This window comes from Coffea eugenioides, unplaced genomic scaffold, assembly GCF_003713205.1.
Source record: "Coffea eugenioides isolate CCC68of unplaced genomic scaffold, Ceug_1.0 ScVebR1_3010;HRSCAF=4143, whole genome shotgun sequence".
NCBI lineage: Eukaryota > Viridiplantae > Streptophyta > Magnoliopsida > Gentianales > Rubiaceae > Coffea > Coffea eugenioides.
Genome location: NW_020863548.1, coordinates 2,793 through 12,216, shown reverse-complemented (window position 1 = coordinate 12,216; position 9,424 = coordinate 2,793). Strand labels below are relative to the sequence as shown.

At 43.0% G+C, this 9,424-nt stretch overlaps 1 protein-coding gene across 1 annotated transcript; it reads left to right on the top strand.

Moving 5' to 3' along the window:
- Positions 1–4,571: 4,571 nt before the first annotated feature.
- On the top strand, positions 4,572–6,386 carry LOC113757344. The gene is made up of 2 exons (XM_027300694.1): positions 4,572–5,921; positions 6,072–6,386. Exons 1-2 carry the CDS (start codon positions 4,572–4,574, stop codon positions 6,384–6,386), a joined length of 1,665 nt encoding a protein of 554 aa, XP_027156495.1.
- Positions 6,387–9,424: the final 3,038 nt, after the last annotated feature.

The window sequence follows — 9,424 nt, the reverse complement described above, 5'->3', positions numbered from 1 at the left end:
GGCGACTCCACTGGGGACTTCCTAAGTGGGTCCAAGCATTTGATTTAGCTATTCTTTTCCTTTTTCTACCTTTTTTATGTATAGCATTTGGATATTAGGGTTGCATTTTCCATTTTAGGGCCTTTTGCCTCGCGCGCGTATCAAACTATTCCCTCACTTGCGTATGTATGATTGGTTGTTTGGATGTATGTTGTACTTGTTTTATCTCGCACTTTGCATTGCATTTGGGTGGGGGACATACCCTAGAGCCTCGCGTTGGTTCTTGATCCCTCCCCTCCAAACGAGCACTAGCATACGTGCATACGCTTTAATTTTATACCCCTCATTTATTTTTCTTTTAGTGGCTTGTCACGCCACTCCACCCTGCTAGGATTTTAGGCGACCCACTTGGACGTGTGATCGTGACACGACGTGTGTGTAGCACGATCCGAGGGGTCACTTAATCTTCCGCTTTAAGCTTTGGGTTAATAGCCTTTAGCTTTTAGTCGAAGATTGAGGATTTTTTATAGATTCACTCAGACATGTAGCCGTAACACGACGTGTGCGTAGCAATGTCTGGGGAATCGCTCGAGCCACCGACAAAGAACCTTGGGATTGATGACCCTTGGTTTCCAAGTCTGAAGGCTCGAGGACCTAAAACCTATCGAGTCTAGCTGCATTAGTGAGCCAATACCTCATGCATCCATGATAGTTTACCTAAGGTAGAGTCTGCCTTACCCTATTAGGGACACGATTCACGAGAGGAGGGATCCAACCCCTATTTTCTTTTATCGCTTTATCTCTTTGTATTGTTTCGCTACAATGTGTTTTGTGTATTTATGTGATTGAACTAACCTTTCTTGGTTTTTGTCTCCATTGCATTCATTAGCCCTAGGAAATAAGAGTCCTGGCATGGCACTCTCTAGGAACCTACCCCGTTTGATGTGACACGTTTAAATTTAATGCTTCACATGCGTAACATGAATACATTTCATTTTAGGCTCACCCCGGCATACAAAAGGGGGTCCCTTTAGGTCATGTTTCATTTGTGTACTGCATATTTACGCGCTTTGATAAAATGGCATCATGCATAAACCCTAGAAGGGAATGCCATTTAGGGAATCCCACATTAGGGCAGAGCCAACCCTATATCCCCGTGGGTATTTAACCCTGTCTGGGGATTTGCACGTTTAAATTCATGTTTAACCAGAGAAGTGGGACCTGTAGGTAAGGTATTTGACACCGATTTTTGTTTCTAGATGGAAAGTCCTCGCCGAGTCCAACAGATGTTAGTAGTACCACTGGAGGTACAAAGATGGCCCACGTTGCTTTCACCCAGTGAGATTAACCAAGTAGCTACTCGATTAGGGCACATCGGGAATTTCAGGGACATTAAGTCCGACGGTTATTTGGTGGAAGCTTTGGTGCATCTATGGGACCCCACTTGTTCCGCTTTTAGACTAGGGAAGAGGGAAATGACCATAACAATTGAGGAGGTCGCTGGATTTCTCAATTTGCCGATTCAAGGAACTGCCGTGATATTTCCATTAGTGTCTAACAAGGCCGAATTTTGTCGCTTCACCGGGTTAAAGGAGTCAGCAATACGAGGGTCGGACCAAAATATAGAGGCAAAGTTCTTATTTGACCGATTTGCGTTAAGGGATGGGTTTGAGAGGCACCTAGGAGATTTCTCGTTCACCTCCAAGGAAATTTGGGAACGAAAGAGAGTATGGGTGTACAGTTTGGTTATGGCTGGAACCTATTTTTTCCCTAGAAAAGATAAAAAGATAGCCTTTAAGCTCACTAAAACCTTGTACGACTTGTTCGTAGGAGTGAAAGACAAACAGTGTTCTATTATACCGACCGTTTTGGCAGATATCTTCGTAGCCTGCACTACCTGTCAGAGAGGGAGAAAGTTCTTTTGTGGTTCAAATTGGATTTTACATGTATGGGGTATGGAGCACTTCATGAGACGACCGTCTATTCCCGAGAGTTTACCAATGACTGCGTACGACTGGATGGCCACACATTATAAGAGGGTTAAGAGAGAGAATCTACCATGTGATGCATCCGAGTTTGTGGACTTCTTGAAGAATATGACTGATCAAAATATTAGATGGGTATTGGATTGGACTAATTGTATAAAACCCGTTCTCCGCACCCAAGCATCCGAATTTGTTCTCTTACTGGGCACCCAAGGAGTCACCGCATACACGCCAAAGAGGTTTCTTAGACAGTTAGGACGTACCCAAGAGGTGCCGCCCGCATTTGATATGAGTGAGTTTACCATCATTTTCAATGGAGAAACGTGCCCAAGCCCACTCCATATGAAAGATCAGATTATTGCGGCCTGGGTGACGCTATCTGATGACGAGAGCTTTAGATACATCCCGGAGCTCAAGCAGAGGGGATTGACCACTCCGCAATACGAAGATTGGGTGAGAAGGTCCGCTACACGAGAAACACAAGATGAATCAACCAAGGAGGTGGAAAGGTTAAAAGCTGTTATCGAGGCAAAGGATAAGGAAATTCTGCAATTAAGTAAGTCTGTCGAAGCATACAAAGGGATGGCGGAGCAAAACAAGCAATTGTATGAAAATGAACGAGAAAAGCGTCAAGAGCTGAAAAGGAAATGCGGAGAATTATATGACCAAGCTGAACGTGTTAGAATTCCATATACTAGAGAAACCAGGGACTCTGTATTAAATAGGCTTAGAAGTTTTGGCAATCTTGTACGGAATCGTCTTCATGACATGATGTAAATATTGGCAAGTTTATCAATGAAAGCAATTTTTCTCTTGCACTCATTTGGAATTGTTGTCAAAAACAGGTTTGTATTACGGGTCCCATTTCGAAGGTTGCATCATGCTAGGCCTACCCTTGGCACAAAAAGGGCCCCCCCCGATAGGACATGCATCGAATTTTTGAAAATCTACTAACTCTTGTCTTTTTCTTTTTCTCTTTGAATCAGTTGCAGAAATCTAGTATTTTCAGGCTAAATATTAAAAAAACATTAAAATTTCTTCTCGAAGCCCCGAATATGCGATCCCGAATAAAGCCCAAAGGAATCGTGTAGACATGAGTACTCAGCCAGAATCGTCTGATAGACTGCTGCAACTACCCAGCCGGAAGCCACAAGTCCCGGGGTTCAGTTGGCTGAATTACTCACCAAATTTGGGGAAATGGCATCTGAGATGGCCGCCCAAAAGAAGTTGATCGACGAGCTCATTAGTAGCGGAGTGCAGCCCGAGTCTGCGCCCGTCAAACAACCGGAATCCGAACCATTTGTCATTCCTCCAATTCAAACCACTTTTGAAGGAGTTTTCAACCCGCAGTATACTTATACTCAAAATCCTCCGTTCTATCCTCCCTATGAGCAAGGATTTCAGCCTCAAGGTGGTACAAACATGCCTCTGGATCCACAAGCTTTTTATCAGACTACCGCAGAGCCTGTTGTGCCAGAGCACACTGTTCAAACCAAGCCAGAAATGGGAGAGTCGTCTGCCCCAGTTGATATGAAGTTACTTAAGCGGTTGGATCGTTTCGATGAGTTCATCAGGAAAAGCCAAGGTTTAAGCAAACAAGGGGTGTTAGACTACAATGATCTGTACCTATTTCCAAATGTACAGCTGCCCGCGGGGTTCAAGACCCCGAAATTCAATAAATATGATGGTACAGGCAACCCTAAGACACACTTGCGTTTGTTTGCCAACAAGTTGGGCAGACCGGTGGATGACGAAAACTTGCCATTAAGGTTATTTCCAGAGAGTCTAGAAGGAGACGCCCTCAATTGGTATTCAAACTTAAAGCCAGAGGAGATGAAGACTTGGCTTGATCTGTCCAACGCCTTCATCAGACAATACGAATATAACTGCGAGCTAGCACCGACCAGAACTACTTTGGAAGGCACCAAGAGGCGACCATCTGAGGATCATAAGACATACGCCAAAAGATAGAGGAAGATAGCTGCCAAGGTTGAGCCTCCGATGACCGAAGATGAAATTATTCGCACTTTCATAAAGGCGCATGATCCTCCATACTTCGAAGAAATCTTATGTATGACCGAGTGTTCATTTGCTGCGATTGTGAATAAACTCGAAGAGTATGATGATTTTGTGAGAGTCGGGAAAATTGTTAACGTCTCTGCCCTAAAATCACAAGTAGAAACTTTGCAAGGGTAAGGGAGCAGTGGAAAGAAGCCGCAGTTTAAAAAGAAAGAGGAGGATGCAACTTTTATCTGGAACCAGAACCCTTCACCCAAACCCCGATACCAACACAATCCAACCTACCAACCACATTACCCTTATTATTCAAACCCGCACCATGTATATACTACCAATATCCATCACCCTCGATCTCGCCCAAGCTATCCTAACCCACCTTTAGCCCCTTTTCAAATTTCTCAACCAAATCCACCCCAAAACCGACCTCGCCCTCCATATAACCCAAGATTTTCTCCCCCAAATAGACCTGTTTATAGCCATCCTCAACCTCCTGAACCTTACAACCAAGCCCGTAGCCGTACATTTATCGATTTAGGCAGGCCTCTAGACCAATTGTATGACCAGTTGAAGGCCGCCGAAAAAATTGGTATGGCACCCCCTCCGACCTATCCATATGGCATATTCGCTAGGTATAACCCACAAGCCGTCTATGCTTATCATTCAGGGGCACCCGGACATTCAACTGTTGATTGCAAGGCTCTTAAGCATAGAATTCAAGATATGATTGAAGCCGGAGAGATTGTAATCAGGAAAAGGGAGGCACAAGGGCCGAATATAAATAGGAACCCCTTGCCGGAACATACTAATATCATTGGGGTCATTCTGGACGACGCAGAGTATGAGGAGCAAGTCCAAAAATTGGCAAGAGAAGTTGAGGTGTTTGGGGTCACAGACCAACCATTTGTAATAGATGTGTCATTTGAGGAGGATAAAAGGTCTTTTATTTTGGATCTTACTCTAGCTGAGAGCGAGACTTTGGAGCCAGTGGTCATCGAATTCCCAGAGCAGGAGCCTGTTCTAAGTTTGCAGCGAGTGCCATGGAACTACGATAAACCTATCATACAAATTGGAGAAAAGTCAGTTGCCAAAGAAGAGGTGTCAGTGGTCACTAGATCAGGGAGGATTGCAAGTCCGTTTGGAGCTACCGTTCCGATTCAAACAAATAAACCTGAGCTGCCCGCTAAACCAACAATTACTGAGAAGGAAGTCTTGAATTTTCTTAAAAGGCTCCAAAGAAGCGAATATAATGTAGTCGAGAAGCTAAGCAAGTCGCCCGCCCAAATATCCATGTTGGATCTGCTCTTTTCTTCGGATATGCATAGGGATGCGTTGCTCGAAGTGTTGACTAAAGCTCAAATCCCTAAGGACATTTCAGTTGCTAATTTCTCACATATAGTTGGGAGTGTGTTATTTACAAAACAAATCACTTTCTCTGATGATGAATTACCGGCAGAAGGCATTGGACATAACAAGGCTCTGTACATAGCTGTGAGGTGCAACGGAAAAATGTTGCCAAAGATGTTGATTGACAATGAATCTGCGCTTAATATCTGTCCTTGGAGTACCTTGAAAAAGCTAGGGTTGCAAGATATTAACCTGAGGCCTTCAGGGACCATAGTTAGAGGTTTTGATGGAGCACAAAGAGAACCTATAGGAGAAGTGGATTTAGTAGTCGAGATGGGGCCCGCACAGTTTCAAATAGCCTGCCAAGTTATGCACTTTCCTAGTGTTTACAATGTTTTGCTTGGAAGGCCGTGGATTCATAAGTCCGGAGCTGTGCCTTCTTCATTGCATCAATTGTTGAAATTCATAGTAAATGACAAATTGATAACTATCTTTGCCGAGGAGGATTGCTTCGTGATTGCTGATTCTGGGTCCAAAGAAGATGGTAGCCGAAACGCCACAGTGACCCCTCATAGCACAGCTGATATCGTCTCCGTAAGTTGGATAACAAAAGAGGAACGAGCTCTGTCAAAGGCCAGTGTCATGATGGCTAAGGAAATGATCCGCGGAGGATATGAGTTTGACAAAGGGCTGGGACGTGATCTACAAGGAATTCTGAAACCAGTGGAAATTGTGGAGAAAAAGGATTCATTCGGTTTGGGTTTCCGACCAACCGCTAAAGACATCAAAGAAATGAAGGAACGCAAGAGAGCAGAGAAAGAAGGCAGGCAAAAGGCCTTTGATATTCCACCACTGCATTATACTTTTCCACGACCAACCGAGGTGATCACGTCAGAGATTAACCCAGTTGACGAAATCGAAACTAGTTTGGCCCAATTGTTCGTTGGGGCAACATTTGAAGACAGTTTCCCAGATGAGGCCGAGTTTTCCAACATCCCTGAAGGATCAATTTCCAATTGGACAACCGAGTTCCTGCCCATTCAGAAGGAGTTTCGGTAAACCTAAAGAGGTTTGTCATTCATGCGAATTCATGAAAATACTTCTGCATCTGTAAATAGCTAATGAAAGCATCTTTACCTTTGGCCAAAATTTGCACATGCAAATATTGTTAAATCTTCATTTCATTTCCACTTGCTTTCTTTTTGTTTTCGCTTTCAATCAAAGGTTTTATGAAAATACACAAGTTGCTCTTGTCATGTTGTTTTGCTTATTCGTTGGTTTATATTTCTGTCATATTGCTTGTTCATTTGTTTGTTGTGTGTTTGTTTGCTTATTATCCCACATTCGTTAATTCTTTCAGATGGCCAAAAATAAAACTATTCGATCCTTTGGATATCACTATTCTGGAATTCAATAATGGCAATCTCTATATCACTCACGACTTGGAGGTCTGGGAATCCGAGCTCCAAAGCGAGAGTGATAATGAAGAGGTATTCGATTCTTTTGCAAAGGACTTTGAACAATATGAGGAGAAACCGAAACCGAACCTGGAAGAAACAGAAAAGGTTAACATTGGCACTAAAGATGAAGTTAAGGAGGTGCAAATTAGTATTCATTTGAATGAGAGGCAGAAAAAGGAGATGCTTGAATTTTTGACTGTGTTCCAGGATGTATTTGCATGGTCCTATAATGATATGACTGGTATTTCAACTGATGTGGTAGTGCATAAGTTGCCCACAGAGCCTACTTTTCCACCCGTAAAACAAAAACCCCGAAAATTCAAACCAGATATGAGCCTCAAAATAAAAGAGCAAATTGAAAAACAGCTCAAAACCAACATTATCATTGTTTCCCATTACCCTATTTGGCTTTCGAATCTAGTCCCTGTTCCAAAAAAGAATGGAGAGCTGCGAGTTTGTGTTGATTATAGAGACCTCAATAAGGCCAGTCCTAAAGATGATTTTCCTCTGCCAAATATTCAGATTCTCCTGGACAATACCGTTGGGCATGAGATTGAATCTTTTTGTGATTGCTTCGCTGGGATACCACCAGATTTTGATGGCAGAAGAGGATAGGGAGAAGACTGCTTTTATCACCCCTTGGGGCACATTTTGCTACCGAGTGATGCCATTTGGTTTAAAGAATGTCGGAGCTACTTATCAAAGGACCATGACCACCCTGTTTCATGATATGATCCACCGGGAGATGGAGGTCTACGTGGATGACATCATAATCAAGTCTAAAAGAGCAGAGAACCATTTGGTTGATTTGAAGAAGCTGTTCGAAAGGTTGCGAAAGTACAATTTGAAGCTAAATCCTGCGAAATGCGCCTTTGGGGCACCAGCTGGTAAATTGTTGGGCTTCATTATTAGTAAGAGAGGCATAGAGATAGATCCAGCAAAAATTAAGGCAATTCGAGATATGCCAGTGCCGAAAACTCAGAAAGACGTGAAAAGTTTCTTAGGAAAGATCAATTTTATTGGGAGATTCATTGCCCAGTTGACTGCCACATGCGAGCCGTTGTTCAAATTGTTGAGAAAGAATGTGCCTTTGTACTGGAGTGAAGAATGCCAACAAGCTTTTGATAAAATCAAGGACTATTTGTTACATCCGCCAGTCTTGGTGCCACCCAAGCCAGGTCGACCATTAATCATGTACCTATCTGTGCTTGAAGAAGCAGTTGGTTGTGTCCTCGGGCAGCATGATGACTCTGGAAGGAAGGAGCAAGCCATTTACTATTTAAGCAAGAAGTTCACGCAGTATGAGGCTAATTATTCATTCATCGAGAAAAGCTGTTGTGCATTGGCCTGGGCAGCTCAAAAGCTGAGACACTACCTGTTGAGCCATACCACTTATCTTATTTCCCGATCTGATCCTTTGAAGTATCTCTTGGAGAAGCCGATGCTAACTGGACGTCTGGCTAAATGGCAGATAATTCTCTCAGAGTTCGATATTGTTTTCACTTCACAGAAGGCTGTCAAGGGGCAAGCTATAGCTGATCATTTGGCAGAAAATCCAAGGGATGATGATTATCAACCACTTCATATTTATTTCCCTGATGAGAAAGTCTTATTTGTAGGCGTCATAGACGATATAAGTGAGCAAATCTCTGAATGGAGGCTTTTCTTCGATGGAGATTCGAATTCTCTGAGCTGGAATTGGAGCTGTTTTAGTTTCACCCGAAGGGAAGCACTACCCTGCAGCTGCCAAATTGCAATTTGCTTGCACAAACAATATGGCTGAATATGAAGCTTGCATTTTTGGTCTCAAAATGGCTTTAGAAATGGAAATCAAAGAGTTGATAGCTTTCAGTGATTCAGATTTGCTCGTGCACCAAACCTTGAAGCAGTGGATAACCAAAGATTCAAAAATTTTACCCTACCATTGTAGTCTGCTCACTCTGGCCAAGCAATTTCAAAATTTGGAGTTCAGACATCTCCCGCGAGCCCGAAACGCATTTGCTGATGCTTTGGCCACCTTAGCTTCTATGATCCAGTATCCAGATAAATTGAGGATCGAACCAATCCAGATTCAACTTCAAGATAAGCCTGCCCACTGTTGGGTTGTAGACAAGTCCTCTGACAATATTCCTTGGTATAATGATATTAAGGAGTTTCTCAAAACTGGGTCTTACCCTCTGCATGCTAGTACAAAGGACAAGAGTTTTTTTGCGTAGAATGGCTTCAAAATTTTTCTTAAGTGGAGAAGTTTTGTACAAAAGAACCTCAGATTTGAACCTTTTAAGATGCATCAATGAAGACGAAGCTCAATATATGATGAAAGAAGTGCATAGTGGCGTTTGTGGACCTCACATGAATGGCCATTTGCTAGCAAAGAAAATCATGAGAACCGGATACTTCTGGCTTACTATGGAGCGTGATTGTATAGATTTTGTCCGGAGATGTATAAAATGTCAAATGCACGGTGACGTTATACGCGCTCCACCCACTGAATTGCATAGTATGATCGCCCCATGGCCCTGGTCAATGTGGGGTATGGACGTGATTGGTACAATTGATCCTCTCGCTTCAAATGGACATCGATTCATATTGGTGGCAATTGAGTACTTTACCAAATGAGTTGAAGCGGAGTCATTC

Coding starts and splice junctions, on each gene's coding strand:
- LOC113757344 (XM_027300694.1), top strand. CDS start 4,572: ATGGCACCCCCTCCGACCTATCCATATGGCATATTCGCTAGGTATAAC. Junction 5,922..6,071: donor GCACAGCTGATATCGTCTCC/GTAAGTTGGATA, acceptor GTGGAGAAAAAG/GATTCATTCGGTTTGGGTTT.